The sequence below is a fragment of the Passer domesticus genome, chromosome 8, assembly GCF_036417665.1.
Source record: "Passer domesticus isolate bPasDom1 chromosome 8, bPasDom1.hap1, whole genome shotgun sequence".
Classification (NCBI taxonomy): domain Eukaryota; kingdom Metazoa; phylum Chordata; class Aves; order Passeriformes; family Passeridae; genus Passer; species Passer domesticus.
In genome coordinates this window covers 7,198,687-7,217,242 of record NC_087481.1, presented here as the reverse complement: position 1 = coordinate 7,217,242, position 18,556 = coordinate 7,198,687, and the positions used below count along the sequence as shown (strand labels likewise).

The 18,556-nt window shown below is 52.8% G+C and overlaps 2 protein-coding genes across 2 annotated transcripts in view; one reads left to right on the top strand and one right to left on the bottom strand.

The window, feature by feature from the left end:
- Positions 1–6,320: 6,320 nt before the first annotated feature.
- LOC135305560 (zinc finger protein 418-like) overlaps positions 6,321–18,556 on the bottom strand; it is a 409,899-nt gene continuing 397,663 nt past the window's right edge. Inside the window, exons 6-7 of the mRNA XM_064429294.1 lie at positions 6,629–6,821; positions 6,321–6,523 (exon numbers count right to left, since the gene is read on the bottom strand). Of these exons, the coding sequence (XP_064285364.1) occupies positions 6,321–6,523; positions 6,629–6,821 (396 nt within the window). The remainder of the gene's footprint in view (positions 6,524–6,628; positions 6,822–18,556) is intronic.
- LOC135305981 (zinc finger protein 850-like) overlaps positions 10,131–18,556 on the top strand; it is a 74,582-nt gene continuing 66,156 nt past the window's right edge. Inside the window, 1 exon segment of the mRNA XM_064429556.1 lies at positions 10,131–10,590. Coding sequence (XP_064285626.1) covers positions 10,131–10,590 — 460 coding nt within the window.

The window sequence follows — 18,556 nt, the reverse complement described above, 5'->3', positions numbered from 1 at the left end:
GGAGCCCTGTGGGGCTGGCAGGGACCTGCAGCTTGCAAGGTTCTCTGCTCTCCCTCAGGTGCTCTTGGAGGGATGCAATCCCAGCTGGACACCTCAGGGCACAAGTGGCACTGCCTGTTTATGGGCACACAGCTGATGTCTGCCTGGAAAGGGGCACAGGTTTTAATATTTGTACATTTCATAATATACAAGGAAATCTTTATTATCTGGGTCATTTGAGTACTTTTAAGAAATGGCCAAGTTTTCCCACCAGGAGCAGAAATTTCCTGATTCTACTAGATTCTTCTACTTATGGCAAGTGGAGAAATACGGATCTTCCCCTCTATCTTTGCCATGAACATCATTCACTCTAATATTTCATGACCCCCTCCTTTACGTGTTTCCAGCTCTCCTTTTGAAATGGCCATGTCTAAGGACATCTCTTCATTTAGAGCAGCTGGATCCTTGTCCTTCACATTGCTCCCAGAAGTCTTCCTCCAGATGCTCTCTGCTGATTCCAATGTATCATCCTTGATTGGCTTCATGATTTGAGCATCAGGGAATTGCCCAATCTTTCAGAAGTTTAAATACCTCCTTAGTCAGCATCTTAGTTGTAGTTTTATCTTTTCTATCACCTCTTTTTATGTCTTTGTCTAAAATCCTTCCTGTATGGCAATCCCTTGTGGATGGTGCACATGTCAGATGTTGCTGGGATGTCACAAGAAACTGAATGAAGGCTTTTGATGTTTATTAAATTTTATCATGTTCACATTTTTTGTTTTCCATGAAGAGAAACCTTCCTGTGCCTCTAGTCTCGCCAGTTCCTGGTCCCTCAAAGGACACAAACCTGATGTGCTGGGGAAATGTGGCAGAAATGCTGCTCTCGGAGGGGTTTGAGTGCCTTGGATAGCTGAGTCAGTCAGGCCTGTAAGAAAGGTTAAGTCACAAGGTCTAAGTGACATTAAATGCTGCTAAGAGTTGTTCTTTTGCTAAGTTGTTATGTTTAATATGTTATAAGCTAAGCTGAACATCATTAAGTGTTATTCCTCTATTAAATTGAAAAATCATAGGTTATAATTTAGGTTAAATACTGTTAAGCTCTGTTCTTTTGCTAAATTGTGAAGCTGAAGTTATCACTTAAGGTTGAGGTACAAGTTAAGTCCTGTTACGTTTGAGCTCTGTTACGCTTTTAGGCCGTATTCCTTTTACCATTGCCCTCACTGTCCTTGTGTCACACACAGAGTCAGGGACAGTTCTCAGTTCATCTCTGGTTCGATTGCCTGGATTTGGTTTGGTTTTTTTGTTGCTTTGTTTCTTTGGTGTGCCTGAAGTGTCCAGTTAACAATGTGTCTTGCCAAGGAAGTTTGTGGTGCTGTCCCTTAATATTAAATCTGGTTGTTGCTGCTCCCTTGCTGGGGATATTTTCAGCGCTCTCAAACCCTCATTCAGAACAGGGTGAAGGAGCCCTGGCCCAGGCTCTGGCCCTGGGGGACACAGGGATGCTGCCGGGGGGTCCCTGTCCCCCTGTCCCACCCCCCAGGGCCCCGGCCCCCCGTCCCCGTGTCAGGCTCTGGGGTCGATCTCGTGGAACATCCTCTGGGGGAGGCTGCAGCACCGGGAGCAGGGGGACCCGGGGGTACAGGGGACCCCGCTGTGCACGAGCAGCGTTGGACTGCTCTGGGGGAACTGTGAGGGGAGCTGGGGCAGAGTGACCTCCCCAGTGACATCACACAGCCCCTGTGATGTCAGAGCCCCCTATGAAGTCACACAGTCAGCCTGTGATGTCACACAGCATCATGTGATGTCACAGAGCCCCCTATGATGTCACACAGCACCCTTTTGGTGTCACAGAGCCAACTCTGGGATGTCACCCTGGGATGTCATGCAGCTGCACTGAGGTGTCACAGAAGAGTCTGCGATGTCACAATGTCACCATGTGATGTCACAGCCTGCTCTATGATGTTACACAGCCACCTAGAATGTCACAACCCTCTCTCTGATGCCACAGAGCCACCCTCTATGATGGCAGGATCTGCTCTATGGCCTCATACTCTACTCCATGATGTCACAGACAGCTATGTGATTTCACAACTCCCTCAGTGATGTCACAAAACCCTCTCTGTGATGTCATACTGGCACTCTTAAATGCTACAGCACACACTTTGACCTCACAGCCTGCCCTATGATGTCATACAGCCATGCCATGAAGTCACAGCCTGCTCTGCGATGTCACAGAATCCCCTCTATGACCTCACACAACAAACTCTGTGATGTCACAGCCCAGTCTGTGACCTCACACAGCCCACTCTGTGCTGTCACACAGCCCCTTGCTGACATCACAGCTGCTCTGTGCCTCTAGGACACAGCCACAGAGGTGCCGCTGTGACACAGCCCCCTCTGGAACATCCCCCAGCCCCTGCCAGTGCTGAGCCCCTGTCAGCTCTGGCTGTGCCCTGCTGGTGTCCCTGAGCTGCCCTGGCAGTGCCCCAGCCCTGCTGGGCTGTGCACAGGGGCTGCTCCTGGCCAGAGCTGTCTCTCTGCAGCGCTGCCCTTGCCAGGAGCTGCCTCTGGGCCAGGAGCCCGGCCCAGCTCAGCAGCACAGACACAGCACAAGGACTTTAATGACCCTCTGGGGCTTTGGTGCTCTTTGCATCAGACTCAGTCCCTCAGAGTATCCTCAAAGAACTTCTCAAGAACTCCAAATCAGATTCAAACTTCAAACTTTCTTTAACTTCTAATGGGTCCCAAGGAGGGACACAACTCATGTGAATGTGTTCCCAGGTTCCAGGTAGAGCAGAACACTGGAGGCAGTGATCACAGGTGGAAACAAGCAAGGGAAAGGTGTCTCTGGTGCTGAGCAAACCTGGATGTGTTTCAGGAATGCAAAGGGCCAAGGCCTGAGCCCCAGCCCCTGGCCAGGCACATCCTGTCCCTCCCTCCTTGCTCAGGGCTCTTCCCGGGATGGGCACTGGCATGTGGGGATGTGCAATGCCAAGGGCAGGACCATGGGGCGGCCCCTGCCAGGCTGCTGAGCAGGGACAAGGAGGCAATGAGGCTCCAGGCCTGCAAGGGTCACTTATCTCCTGCTCCTGGCTCAGGTCCAGGGCCAGCAGCCATGGCCAAAGTGCTGCCCAAGTTGGCTCTGTCAGGGCCTTGCAGCTGCTGCCCATCCCTGTGCCCTGTGCAGCCCAGGCTGTCCTACGGTGTCCCTGCCCTGCGCCTCTGTCCCTGCAGGCTGTCGTCATCCCCCGGCTGCCCCACCTGGCTGGCCCCTTCCTTTGCTGACAGCTCTGCCTCCTGCCTGCCTCTGCCTGCCCACACAAAGCCTTGGGCTGCTCCAGGCTCCTTCTGCACCACAGCCCTGCCCTGGGGGAGGAAATTCCTTTCTCCCGCTGTCCAGTCTGGGCCTCCCCAGATGCCCTTGTGTTGTGTTCCACTGCAGTAAGCAGCAAAACAACTCCCCCAGACCCCAGAGTCTCAGACCTCAGGCAGGCATCGATGACCAACAGGAAAAGGAAGGCAACAGGATGGGTACTGGTTTAGAAAAGCACAGGATCCTTTATTGTGCCAGGGACCAAGACAAGAAATGAAGGGGGAGACGGGGTGGTGGCTTGTCATTGGTTTTATATGACAGGGTAGGGGTGGAGTTTAGGGTTGGGGTCCAATAGCAGAAGGATCAGGGCACTGCAAAGGAGTGGATGGAGGAGGACAACCAATGGAAAAATCGATGGCGGGGACTTTGCAGTAGAATTTGGACCAATGAGGTTACAGAAAAGGAAAAATGTTCTGTGGCCACTCCAAATTTGACCAGATGGGGTGGAGTGTCTTTTCCTGGGCTTGCAGGGGCATGCCCGACAGGGTGGAGGGGCGGAATCCTCTTTAAATCACACTCCTCACTTGATGCTGTCTGTCTGGCTAGATTCCCTACTTCCTGGGGTGGGGGAACTCCACAACCTTGGTGCCATTATTTCTTTCTCTGGGTGTTTTATACAATGAAGAAAAACTCCAGCCTCTCTGAAACCACCCTTCAATCCCTCTCGGGCTGCTCCTGTTCTGTCCTCAGTCTCCACACCACTGAGCCCAGAGCCACCGCATTCTACCTGCTGGTTATGTGATGAGGCATCCAAACCCCATCTTGGGAGATTTTTGGTTACTTTTCAAGGTCTGTGAAAATGGAAAAATAGTGGTCAACATTATTTTGTCCCACATCTTGCAGTAACAGAACAGGAGTCAATATCTCTCAACTGAATGAGGGTGGATTTACATTTGTTAAAACGAGGAAATATTTTACAATGATGAGAGTGGCACAAAACTGCAACTGTTTTTCCAGAGAACTGCATTCCCTGTCCCAGGAATTGTCCAAGAGCAGGAGCTTTGTGCAACCTGATCCAGTGAAACCCTCTCATCCCCAAGGACAGAATTGCTGTCATGGGGGTTCTCTGCTGTGCTGGGTGCCCTCACAATGCTTCTGGCCAGAATGTCTGCTGAGGGCAGCCAGGCTGCTGCAGGGGCAGTGACCTCACAGCCATCACCATGGCAGCCCTGTGCCCTGGGCCTGGCTCTCCCCTTTCCTCTGCCCCTGCCCTGTCTCTGCTGGCATGAAGAGTTTTGTCATTCATATCTTGTCCCCAAGGTGCTGGGGCCAATGGCTTCCCAGGCAGGCTCCTGGAGCAGAAGTGGCTTTTCAGAGTCCAGGCAGAAATGAGCCCTGAGGCAGCAGCTCTGCAGTGCTGGCCACCAGGCCGGGCTGCCAAGGGAGGCTTCTGGCCATGGCCTGCAAGCAGCTGCTGCTGCCAAGGTGCCTTTGGTGCCTCAGGCTCTGCCTGGCACAGCTCCCAGCACGGCACTCTGCCCTTGTGCCCGAGCCCTTCCCTGTGCTGGGGCTGGCCTGGGGCTTTTCCTGCAGCGGGACCTGCCCTGCTGATGGCACAGGAAAGGCAGTTCCTGCTGGAGCAGGAGGCTCTGCCTGCAATGGGCTCCAACAACTCCAGCAAGGCCCTGTTGACATCAAAATTGCTTTCTAGATCACTATATGCTAATAATTGTTATAGCTCCTATACTGTGGAGTAAATAACTCTTTTTTAAAATTTAATCTGTGGTGTAAACAAACCATTCTGTCTAATCATGATCAGAATAAATCAGAGCTGTATTTATATAAATTTATCTGGTATTCCATCGATAATCCTGTGGGACAAATTGCATTAAGGTTCAATTCTACCTGTCTAATCTTTTACACCTTTGACAAAGTCTGGGGCTGGGATTGGATCCAGACACTCCCACTCTCCTCTAATAAAATAAATTTTGGAAGTCTAGGGGTCCTGCAGGGGTTTGAGGATCCATGGTGTCTGTTGGGTGTCATTTCTCCATCTCATGACTCATCAGGAGTTTCTCCAATAAAGAAATAAAGCTTTTGCCTGAAGCTCCCACTCTGCCCATGACAGGAACCCCTGTGAGTGTCTGGGACATCCCGGCTCTTTGGCAGCCTGGGGACTCCTGGAATGTCACCGTGGAGTCCCCGTGAGTGCCTGAGACAGATCGGTGCCTTTGCAGCCCAAGGTGCCCTGGGATGTCACCATGGAATGGCTGTGACTGCCTCTGAGCACAGGGCTCTTTACCATCCCCAGAAACCCCTGGGAGGTGTCCATGGAGTCCCTGTCTCTGCCTGTAATATTCCAGCTCTTGAACAGCCTAGAGACTCTTGGAAATTCCCCATGGAACCCCTCTGAGGGCCTGTGACAAATCTGATCCTTAGCATGGCAACCAGGGCTGGGACCAGCTGGGATGCTTGGTTTCCACAGAGTGGGGTTCAGGAATGGGATTCCCCAATTTCCTTGTCCCGCTAAATCCGTGCTGCCGATTGCTAGCCTCCTGCCTCCCATGGAAAGCACAAAAGGCAAAGATCCTGGGCTATGATAGGAACAATTTATTGGGAACAGCAACAAGATCAGGAACAAACAGGAACAGCAACAATATTGATAACAAAAGGGATAAGAAAAATGGAAAACTACAACACAGCTGACTCTTCCCAGACACAATTTCCTCCTGCCAAGAAAGGACACTCTTCTCCTCATAGGAAGATAGAGAGATTCCCTTTCTTGCCCATGGCAATGATCTGAGGGGGGAGTGAATGTAACGACACAGCCATGGCCAAACCCTCATGTTCATCAATCCCACATCATGCCATCGGCAGGGGCAGGAGAAGGGACAGGTGTCTTCCCAGTATGGATCACTGGGAACATGGATCACCAGGACTCTGACCAGCATGGGTCATCCAATGGGGGATGAAGCTGCAGGCAGTGCATGAAGCTCTCCCTGCAGTTGGGGAATTTGCAGGGCTTCCCCTACTGGTGCCTCTGTTGGTGTCTGGTTAAGTTAGAACTGTGGGTGAAGCTCTTCCCACACTGGAGACACTCGTAGGGCCTCTCCCCAGTGTGGATGCGCTGGTGGGTGATGAGTTGAGAATTGCGCTTGAAGCCCTTCCCGCAGTCAGGGCAGAGGAAGGACCTCTCATCAGTGTGGATGCGCCGGTGGGTGACGAGGTGGGAATTCTGTTTGAAGCCCTTCCCGCAGTCGGGGCAGAGGAAGGGCCTCTCATCGGTGTGAATCCTTTGGTGCCTGAGGAGATTGTAGCGGGTCTGAAACCTCTTCTGACACTCAGGACATTCATAGAGCCTCTCCCCGGTGTGGATTCGTTGGTGGGTCACAAGGGTGGATCTGTAGCTGAAGCCCTTCCCACACTCTCCACACTCGTAGGCCCATTCCCCAGTGTGGATCATCTGGTGGCGGATCAGGGTGCTGCTCCACCTGAAGCTCTTCCCACACTCCAAGCACTTGTAGGGCTTCTCCCCATCAGGAAGCTGCTCATGGTTCACCAGCTCTGATCCCTGTCTGAAGCTCTGTCCACCTTCCTGGCACAGGGTGGGTCTTTCCTCCTCACCTGGGCTGGATTTGGAGCCCCTCTTCCTGCAGTATCTCAGGGAATTTTCTTCCCCACTGGATTCCTGTGCCATGGAGCCACTCAAAACAGCCTCTTCCACAAGGTTCTGCTGTGGAGATTTGTCGTCGCTGGTCTCCATCCTCAGCTCCTTGTCTGGGGAAGGCAGGGCAAGGAGAGGATGGGATTTGCCTCTGTGCCAGAGGGAAGGGGAAGGAGATCCTCCCCGTGCATCCCTGGCAGGACGGCGTTGAAGGCAGGGTTGTCCTGCAGCCTTGGGCTGTGCTGTGCAGGGAGATGGAGCAGGAAAGAGAGGGAAATGAGCTGTGACTTCCTCCTCACCTACCTGGTGGTCCCAGGACATCTTCCTCTTCCTCGCAGCCTTCTCCTCCATCTGGCAGTGGTTTGGGGATGGGAAATTCTGTTTTGGGAGGAAAACAAGAGATTAATGCATTGACTTTTGTACTGGTTTGAGGGCAAACTAGGGGGAGAGTCTAAGCCAGAATTACAATTTAATAAGAAAATTAAGATCAAGGCAATGATACAGAAACACTGCCTTAAATGGAAAGAGTCAGGATATGACCTGACACCCTGTTGGTCAGGGTGGTGGTAGCAGTCCCATTAAATGGTGACTGCAGTCCTGTTGCAGTGATGATCGTGATTCTGTCAAAGCAGTGATCCTGTGGAAGGGTCTGGTCCCCGTCTGAAGTCCAGTGGTGCTTATGGAGCTCTTGTCCTCTGGGAATCCAGTAGCCAAGGTGCTCCTGGTGCCAGAAGCCTCAGCTTATATCCAGGTAGGAATGCTTGGCTCCTCCCCCTGGGCGGAGCATCCCACAATGGGATGATGTCATTTTACCAGTCCTGCAGGGACACTCAATGGCCCATTCACAGAAGAGAGCCCCTGGAGGGCGTAATCAGGGCTGAGTCATGGAAGAGATAAAGAACACTGCCCCACCTGTTTATAACAGTTTCTAAAGGTGAAGATGGAAAACATGCATTTGGTTACATCTTGGACTGCAACCTGAAACAGTGGGGTAATCCCTACTGCGGGGGTGAACACCACCCCCCCTACCCTAACTGGCTCAGGTGTAAAACCCCCACCCTGGGAAGGCCACACATGGGGGACAGTGTCACACTTGCCCTGACCCAGGGGAGGTCTCTGTCCCTGTCACTCTCTTGCCCTCCCCCTTTTTTCTCTTTTATTCCATCTCTCTCTACCTCACATTGACTGTTCAATAAAATCCACTTTGCATTTGGTCTCCTTACCACCTTAATTGGGGCAGAGGCATCTCTAACAATTTTCTTAACCAGATTGTGTACAATATTTTGGCACAGTGAGTTCAGGCACTGTTCTTTGACCAAGACAACAGCATGGTTCCCTCCTCTGTGGGAGGAGGGCTCTTTCTTTCCAGAGGAAACTTGGAAGCTTGAATGCAGATTCTTCTGAGTGGCTTGGGGGAGAACTGATGAGGAAAATGGCTGTTGTGGGTGGCCAGTGTAAAGAAAATACTTTGTTATCCTTCCATTAAAAGTTTGTTAAATCACCAGAGGAAAGGTTGCAAATGTTACCAGGGAGACTGATAAGGTTCATTCACCCCAAGGTTAGGAGCACAAGGCTGCTAAAAGTCCTAGAAGAAGCCCACCTCAAGTAGCTAAATTCCCGAATAACTCCACCATTCTGAGGCTTGGGGACTTTTCCATATGTGAGAACAATTATTGTCCCTGTCACCTTTGTCACAGCTATACAGATTTTTCCTTCCTTTCTATAATCTCTACTGGGTGAAATTTTCACTTCCATTTCTTTTTTTTTTTTTTTTTTTTTAATCAGAACCTTCCAGCAGCTGAGCTGGAGCTGTGCAGGAACCGTGAAACTTGGAATTGCCACAGAATTGCTTCTATTGTTCATTTATTAATGTTTGGGATTTATTTGTGTTTTCCTCACATGTGACTTCTGACAAAATCAAATCTTCATAAAACTGATTTATACAGTATTAAATTTAATTTCTGCCAAGTTTATTTTGTCCAGTGCCCAGGGGATGCTGGAGGGGTCTTTGCGCCTCTCGCCCTGGGGGATGCTTGGGAAGGGCTTGGGGGGCGTTGTCCCTCCCACCCCAGGCCATTCTTGAGGGGGTGTCCCTGTCCCCCAGGGGGGCGTCCCTGTCCCTGTCACCCCAGGCCATTCCCCAGGGCGTCTCCATCATTCTCACCCCAGGGAATGCCTGGGGGGTTTCCCTTCCTCTCACCCTCATGTCAAGGGGATGCTCAGGGCAGTCTCGTCCCCTGGTCCTGCAGGATGCTTGAGGGAGTCTCCATCCCGCTGGCCTCGAGAAATGCTTGTGCAGGGCTGGGAACCAGGGGCTCTGTGTCCCTCTCACCGCTGAAGGTGCTCAGGCCTGGGGGGGCTCTCCAACGTTCTCATCCCTGGGGAGGCCAGGGATCCTCAGCAGCCATGAAAGGAGGCACCACCAGAGCCCCAGAGGGATGAGACTGGAAATGAGACACTCCTGGTGGCTTTTTTCATTCACTTTTGCCTTTTGAAGGTTTTTATGGACACCAGGTGACTTCTGGAGATGGACTTGGGCAGAGGACCTTCAGACTCACTGTGCTCATCCCTTGTTTTTCCCGAAACCAGGATTTCCCATTCCCAAACCTTGGCCCAGTGGAGGAGAAGGCTGCAGGGAAGAGGAAGATGCCCTGAGAAATGCAGGCAGGTGAGGGGGAAGTCAGTGTCCCTTTCCCCTTCTCTCCTGCTCCATCTCTCAGCTCAGCATGGCCCATAGCTGCAGGACAGCCCCTCTGCCTTGGCCATCCTGTTGGGGATGCACTGGGGTTATCTTGTTCCCTTTCCCTTTGGCATGGAGGCAAATTGCATCCTCTCCTTGTCCTACCTTCCCCAGAGAAGAAGATGAGGACGGAGACCAGAGAGGACAAATCTTCACAACAGAACCTCATGGAAGAAGCTGTTTTGAAGGACTCCATGGCACAGGAATCGAACGGGGAGGTAAAGCCCAAGAGATCACACAGGATGAGGGCCTGCAAACCCAGCCCAGGGTGCTCTGAGGAGGAAAGACCCACCCTGTGCCAGGAAGGTGGACAGAGCTTCAGGCAGGGATCAGAGCTGGTGGTCCATGAGCAGCTTCCTGATGGGGAGAAGCCCTACAAGTGCTTGGAGTGTGGGAAGAGCTTCAGGCAGAGCAGCACCCTGATCAGCCACCAGATGATCCACACTGGAGAATGGGCCTACGAGTGTGGGGAGTGTGGGAAGGGCTTCAGCTGCAGCTCAAAACTTGTCAGGCATCAACGCATCCACAGTGGGGAGAGGCCCTACGAGTGTCCTGACTGTGGGAAGAGGTTTCACACCAGCTCGAATCTCCTCTGCCACCAGCGGATTCACACAGATGAGAGGCCCTTCCACTGCTCTGACTGTGGGAAGAGCTTCAAGTACAACTCCTACCTCATGAAGCACCAGCGCATCCACACTGGGGAGAGGCCCTACGAGTGTCCCGAGTGTGGGAAGAGGTTTCACATGAGCTCCAATCTCCTCCAGCACCAGCGGATTCACACAGATGAGAGGCCCTTCTGCTGCTCTGACTGCAAGAAGGGCTTCAACTGCAACTCCCACCTCGTCACCCACCGGCGTATCCACACTGGGGAGAGGCCCTAAGAGTGTCCCCAGTGTGGGAAGAGCTTCAGACAGAGCTCTCATTTGAGCAGACACCAACACAGTCACCAGTAAGGGAAGACATGCAAATGCTGCAACTGCAGGAAGAGCTTTGTGCACTGCTCCAACTTCATCCCCCATGGGAGAACCACGTTTGGAAGGGCCCTGGTGATACGTGTTCACTGTGATCCATGCTGGGAAGACACCTGTTCGTTTTCCTGCCCCTGCCAATGACATGATGTGAGCCTGAAGAACATGAGGGTCTGGCCAGGGCTGTGTCATTACATTCACTCTGACCTCAGGTCATTGCCAGGGGCAGGAAAGGGACTCTCTCTCTTTCTCCCTGAGGAGAAGGGTGTCCTTCCCAGGGAGGAGAAAATTATGGCCAGGAAGATACCATTGTGTTGTAGTTTTCCCTTTTTTAAAACCCTTCTATTGTCAATATTGTTTCTGTTCCTGTTTGTTCTTTATCTCGTTGCTCTTCCAAATAAATTGTTCTTATCCCAGCCTGGAATCTTTGCCTTTTGTGCTTTCCATGGGAGGTGGGAGGGTAGCGAGCGGCAGTGCGGTTTTAGTGGGAGCAGGACATTGGGGAATCCCATTCCTAAACCCCAGCCCGTGGAAACCAAACATCCCAGCTGGTCCCAGCCCTGGTGGCCATGGCAACAGCCTTGGGAGCGGGTCCCTGGCTGGGGCTGTGGGAACCTCTTCCCTCTGGTGCCCAGGGACAGGACTGGAGGGAACGGCTGCAGCTGAGTCGGGGCAGGCTCAGGTTGGATCTCAGGAAAAGGTTTTTGCCCAGAGGCTGCTGGGGCAGTGCCCAGGCTCCCCAGGGAAGGCTCCCAGCTCCAGGGCTCTCTGAGCTCCAGCAGCGTTTGGGCAGCGCTGCCAGGCCCAGGCTGGCATTGTTGGGGTGTCCTGTGCAGGGCCAGCAGTTGGACTCCAGGATCCTGATGGGTCCCTCCCAGCTCAGCCAGTTCTGTGGATCTGGGATCCCATGACCCATAGCAACAGGGTCCTGGTGATGGTTGCCTGCTAAGGATCAGATTTGTCACAGGCCCTCAGAAGGGTTCCATGGGGACTTTCCAAAAGTCTCCAGGCTGTTCAAGAGCTGGAATGTCACAGGCAGAGACAGGGGCTCCATGGACACCTCCCAGAGATTTCTGGGGATGGTAAAGAGCCTCTGTGGTCAGAGGCAGTCACAGCCATTCCATGGTGACATCCCAGGGCACCTTGGGTTGCAAAGGCACCAAAAGTCACAGGCACTCACGGGGACTCCATGGTGACATCCCAGGAGTCCCCAGGCTGCCAAAGAGCTGGGGTGTGACAGACACTCCCAGGGTTTCCTGTCATAGGCACAGCAGGAGCTTCAGGCAAAGTTTATTGGAGAGGCTCCTGTTAGGTCACAAGGTGCAGACAGGATCCCAAATATCCCCCACAGATCCCCAAATGTCTCTGTGGAGTCAGAGATGACACAGACTCAGGTCGGAAGGCTGAGAGCTAAAAGCCACCCATTTATTCAATCCTCTTCTTTTATACTTTGGTTTGCTACTAGTGGACCTCACTGGTCATTTAAGCAACACATTTCACATGACTGGCTAATGAAGAAAACACCTTCCATTAAACAACTTTATGGAAAAAAACAACCTATTCCAAACACCACCTGTGGATAGTTACAATTCTTTGTCTGCAGCTCCCAGTTCCCAGACCAATTCATGGGAAAGCTTATCTTGCTTTCTCTGTCTCTTGACCGGACTGTCATATCCACACTCAAACACCCCCAAGAATCTCCAGGCTTTCTAAGCTCTTTTTGTGAGAACAGCCGTGGAGCAGCTGGTTCCAATCCCATCCCTGGACTTTTCATGCATTTCTGTGTAAAGAATTAATGAGGTGGAATTAACATTTTGTTGTGGTTTTGCCAAGAAGTGAGTTTCTGGGAAAGTTGTGGTCAAACCAATCAGTGGCCAGATTTGAAAATTGCCACCAGGTGTGGCCACTGGGGACCTGGATACACCTCTGAGAACACACAGGGGTTAAAATCAGAAGATTCCCAGAGGGACTCTCTCTTTTGACTCCAGCGGTGAGTTGATCTGACCTCTCCCCTGCCCAGCTGTGTCTGGGTGGGGCAGGGGAGGCCATGCGGCCTGTGGGGAGGGAGGCCAGAGCCCTGCAAGGTGCAGGGTGGAGGAGACCTGGGATGTTTGGGCAGCCCCCCGGGAGAGAGTGATAGAGACTCTGCGCTGGCTGGAAATTTGATATCTCCTGCCAGCACCATGGCCAGGAGAAAAGGGGGGGGCAAGGTGCCCAGCCGCAGGCAGACCATGGCTGAGGTTTTAACCCCTTTGGTACCGAAACAATGGAAGCTGTAAAAACGCTAATCCTCCCCAGCTGAGAATTGAAAGGGGACGGAGGATGGGCAAGAAGAAGAAGGTTTGAGTAGGTGAAGAAATATCAGCAGATGAGAAGTGCCCTGGATGAAAGAGATGATTGCAGTGGCCTTTGGCTGGACTTTCTCTGACATGGCCACGGGACAGAACCAATTTTTATCCTGTAATGCAGAGACTGTACCTTGGGGGACGCAGTTGGCCAAAAACCAAAAGTGACAAAGCTGTTGTAAGAAGAAATAGAGGGAACAGAGACTGATGAGGAGGGTGTGGTGGAGCCCTCTGCCTTCAGAGGAGAAAGATCTCTGTTCACAAGGCCCTTTGGCCCCAAGGGGTGAAATAAGGGGGGGACAGGTGTCCCAAATAGTGAGAGGCTGCCACTTCTTGAAACTGAGCAAAGCATTCTTAAAAAGACCTAAGAAGCAGTTTGGATCCATGGCTGGTGGTGAGAGCACTGGACATGGAAGGAAGATGGTCACCATGGCAGATTCTCTCCGGGCGGCTGCCACGTGTGACACGGAAGCACAGGAGGTTCCAACTGTGTTTCCTGGGGAGGCCCATGGTGCAAGAGAGAGACTCCTCTCTCCTGATGAATGGGGGAAGTTGTGTGAAGGATGGTATTGGACTGAGAAGTGAGTGTTAGCGGAGATTGAGTGTTAGAAAGGTAGAAGGAGGAAGAGTGTTTTAGAAGTGTTCCGTTGTCGATTGTCGTGTGTAATTTTTTTTTCCTTTTTTCCCCTTTTGTCTCTATGTTGTAGATTAATAAAGTGTTGGGGCTTTTTTCCGCTCCATTCCCAAGTTGGAGCCTGCTTTGTTCTGTTTCCGAGTCCCATCTCACAGTAACCATTTTGCAAGTATACTTTCATGGGGGCACTGGCATTGTGCCAGGGCCAAACCATGACACCTTTATAGAATTTGTTTCACAGGATTAAGGATAGCAAACCAGAGATTTTTATATAAATATCTATTATAGCACTGATGAGACAAAATGATCTTAATCAGAAATATTTACACCAATATATAAGAGCTATAACATATTATATTGTATAGAGTACTTGGAAGTGATTTCAAAGCAACTGTGTTAAAGCAAAACCAGTTATTTAAGAGAGATTAATGTCACTCCCCAAGACTAATGATCGTGGGCAAATTCCTTTGGCTCAGCCTGGAACAGTGACCTTGAGGGGTGTCCCCATGGTAGGGAGGAATCACCACACCCCCAAGTAGGGAAATGTCAGGGGATGCTGCTGTTAAAATCTGGGACGGGGCTTCTCTAGTCTGAAGTGCTGCCCTGTCAGTCAGATGTGCCCAGGCTGGGCCAGCTCAGCAGCTCTGCAAAGCTCTCAGTGCTGTCCCTTCGTTGTTCCTTTCTCTGTGAATTATTCCATCCCTGCCACAGCTTCCTCTCCCTCTCAGGATTTTGGGATGGAGAAGTCTGCTTTCAGCATTATTCAACCCCAAAAGCAACATGACCCTCCTTCATTTCCCGCTGGGGTCTTTGCAAACAGGGCCTGGCTGGAGTTGTTGGAGCCCATTGCAGGCAGAGCCTCCTGTTCCAGCAGGAACTGCCTTTCCTGTGCCAGGAGCAGGGCAGGTCCCGCTGCAGGAAAAGCCCCAGGCCAGCCCCAGCACAGGGAAGGGCTCGGGCACAAGGGCAGAGTGCCATGCTGGGAGCTGTGCCAGGCAGAGCCTGAGGCACCAAAGGCACCTTGGCAGCAGCAGCTGCTTGCAGGCCATGGCCAGAAGCCTCCCTTGGCAGCCCGGCCTGGTGGCCAGCACTGCAGAGCTGCTGCCTCAGGGCTCATTTCTGCCTGGGCTCTGAAAAGCCACTTCTGCTCCAGGAGCCTGCCTGGGAAGCCATTGGCCCCAGCACTTTGGGGACAAGATATGAATGACAGAAAACTCTTCATGCCAGCAGAGACAAGGCAGGGGCAGAGGAAGAGGAGAGCCAGGCCCAGGGCACAGGGCTGCCATGGTGATGGCTGTGAGGTCACTGCCCCTGCAGCAGCCTGGCTGCCCTCAGCAGACATTCTGGCCAGAAGCGTTGTGAGGGCACCCAGCACATCAGAGAACCCACACAACAGGAATTCTGTCCTTGGGGATGAATGGGTTTCACTGGGTCAGGCTGCACAAAGGTCCTGCTCTTGGATAATTCCTCAGATGGGGAATCCAATTCTGTGTAAGAACACAGTTGCAGTTTCGTGCACTCTCCTCATTGTAAAATATTTCCTCCTTCTAACAAATGTAAATCCACCCTCATTCAGTTCACAGATATTGAGCCTTGTTCTGTCACTGCAAGATTTGGGAGAAAATAACTTTGACCACTGTTTTCCTTTTCACAGACCTTGGAGAGGACCCAAAAACATCTCAAGATGAGGTTTGGAGGCCTCATCCCATAACCAGCAGTGAGAGGCGGCAGACTCTGGGCTCAGTGGTGTGGAGACTGAGGACAGAATACGAGTAGCTGGGGAGGGATTAAAGTGTGGTTTCACACATCTTGGAGTTTTTCTTTTTTGTATAAAACAGCCAGAGAAAGAGATAATGGCACCAAGGGCAGCTTGGGAAGCCCAGACTGGACACCAGGAGAAAGGAATTTTCCTCCCAGTGCACGGCTGTGGTGCAACACGTCCCCCAGAAAAAGCCTGGAGCAGCCCAAGGCTTTGTGTGGGCAGGCAGAGGCAGGCAGGAGGCAGAGCGGTCAGCAAAGGAAGGGGCCAGCCAGGTGGGGCAGCCGGGGGATGACGACAGCTTGCAGGGACAGAGGCGCAGGGCAGGGACACCGTAGGACAGCCTGGGCTGCACAGGGCACAGGGATGGGCAGCAGCTGCAAGGCCCTGACAGAGCCACCTTGGGCAGCACTATGGCCATGGCTGCTGGCCCTGGGCCTGAGCCAGGAGCAGGAGACAAGTGACCCTTGCAGCCCTGGGGCCTCATTGCCTCCTTGTCCCTGCTCAGCAGCCTGGCAGGGGCCGCCCCATGGTGCTGCCCTTGGCATTGCACATCCCCACATGCCACTGCCCATCCCAGGAAGAGCTCTGAGCAATGAGCGAGGGACAGGATGTGCCTGGCCAGGGGCTGGGGCTCAGGCCTTGGCCATTTGCATTCCTGAAACACATCCAGGTTTGCTCAGCACCAGAGGCACCTTTGCCTTGTTTGTCCCCAGCTGTCATCACTGCCTCCAGTGTTCTGCTCTGGCTGCAACCTGGGGACACTTTCTCAGTTGTGTCCTTCAATGGGAACCATTAACCCTTCAAGAAATCTTCTGTGTTTCAATCTGACTTTGAGATTTGGCATTTTTTTGAGCGCACTCTGAGGGACTGAGTCTGATGCAAAGAGCACCAAAGCCCCAGAGGGTCATTAAACTCCTTGTGTTGTGTCTGTGCTGCTGAGCTGGGCCGGACTCCTGGCCCAGAGGCAGCTCCTGGCAAGGGCAGCGCTGCAAAGAGACAGCTCTGGCCAGGAGCAGCTCCTGTGCAAAGCCCAGCAGGGCTGGGGCACTGCCAGGGCAGCTCAGGGACACCAGCAGGGCACAGCCAGAGCTGACAGGGGCTCAGCACTGGCAGGGGCTGGGGGATGTCCCAGAGGGGGCTGTGTCACAGCGGCACCTCTGTGGCTGTGTCCTAGAGGCAGAGGGCAGCTGTGATGTCAGCAAGGGGCTGTGTGACAGCACAGAGTGGGCTGGGTGAGGTCACAGGGTGGGCTGCGACATCACAGAGTTTGTTGTGTGAGGTCACTGAGCAGCTACAGCATCCTAGAGGGGACTGTGTGACAACACAGATCAGGCTGTGACATCATGGCATGGCTGTATGACATCATAGAGCAGGCTGTGACATCAAAGTGTGTGCTGTGACATTACAGAGTGGCAGCATGACATAACAGAGAGGGTTTTGTGACATCACTGAGGGGGTTGTGACATCACAGAGCTGTCTGTGACATCATGGAGTAGGGTATGAGGCCATAGAGCAGATCCGGACGTAACAGCTGGTGGCTCTGTGACATCAGAGAGTGGATTGTGACATCACTAGGTGGCTGTGTAACATCCTAGAGAAGACTGTGACATCACAGAACAGACTGTGACATCACAAAGCAACTTTCTGACATCACAGAGTCTTCTGGGACATCACAATGCAGCTGCATGACATTCCAGGGTGACATCCCAGAATTGGCTCTGTGACAAAACAAGGGTGCTGTATGACATCCCAGAGTGGGCTGTGACATCACAGGTGGATGTGTTAAATCATAGGGTGCTCTGTGACATCACAAGATGCTGTATGAGATCACAGATGGCTGTGTGACATCCGAGGGGCTGTGTGACATCACAGGGTGGCTGCTTGTCCCTGCTCAGCAGCCTGGCAGGGGCTGCCCCATGGTGCTGCCCTTGGCATTGCACATCCCCACATCCCAGTGCCCATCCCCGGAAGAGCCCTGAGCAATGAGGGAGGGACAGGATGTGCCTGGCCAGCGGCTGGGGCTCAGGCCTTGGCCCTTTGCATTCCTGAAACACATCCAGGTTTATTCAGCACCTTTGCCTTGTTTGTCCCCAGCTGTCATCACTGCCTCCAGTGTTCTGCTCTGACTGGAACCTGGGGACACTTTCTCAGTCATGTCCCTCAGTGGGACCCATTAAAACAATTGAAACTTTGGAGTTTCAATTTAACTTTGAGTTCTGGAGAAGTCTTTGGAAGTCTCTCTCAGGGACTGAGTCTGATGTAAACAACACCCAAGTCCCAAGAGGGTCATTAATGTTCTTTGTTCTGTGTCTGTGCTGCTGAGCTTTAAAGGAACAGCTCTTCCCAGGACCAGCTCCTCTCCCAGCCCAGCAGGGCTGAGCACTCTGCCTGCAGGCACTGAGGGGACAGGAGCCAGGCAGAGACAGGCTGAGGAAGTCATTGAGCTGAAACTTCACTTGGGGAAAGATCTTCACAGCCCTCCACATGGTGAGTCAGTGGATGCAGGGCAATGTCCCCTGTGCTCCTGGAGGGATCTCCTGAAGCCAGCACACCCCTCAGCCTGGGGGATGTGCCAGGAGGACTCTCCCAATTTCTCTGTGGCAGGGGAGCAGGAGGAGGAGGATGTGCTGCAGAGCGGAGCTGCCCTGGGCACCCTTAGAGGGACAGGGCAGGACGGCTCCTGCTGCCAGGGATGGCTGCGGGGGCTGAAGCTGGGGCTGCAGCCAGGGCTGCCCAGGGCTGTCCTGCAGAGCAGGTCCTGCAGCCCTCAGAGCTCTTGGCCAGCCCAGGGGATGTGCCACCTGCCAGGGGCAGCTCTCAGCCTGCCTGGCAGCTCCCCATGGACAGTGCAGAGGAGCTGTGGGGGCAAGGAGTGACTCCTGCCAGGGCAGGTCCTGGTGCAGTGGAGAGGGTGCTGTGTGGGCCAGGGCTGCTCAGAGCTCCAGCTCACGCCCAGCTCATTCTTGAGGGGACTTTTCATGAGCTCATTCAGGGCAGGGGTTTCCTGCTTGGGTCTCTGCTTTCCTGAATCTGTGCTCCCACTTTTCCCTGGCTCAGCTTGGTGGCAAGGAAAACTCAGCTGTGCACGGCAGAACACGGGCTGAGGCTCTTAAACCATCACCCTGAGTTTTCCTGGGAACCTCAGCAAGTG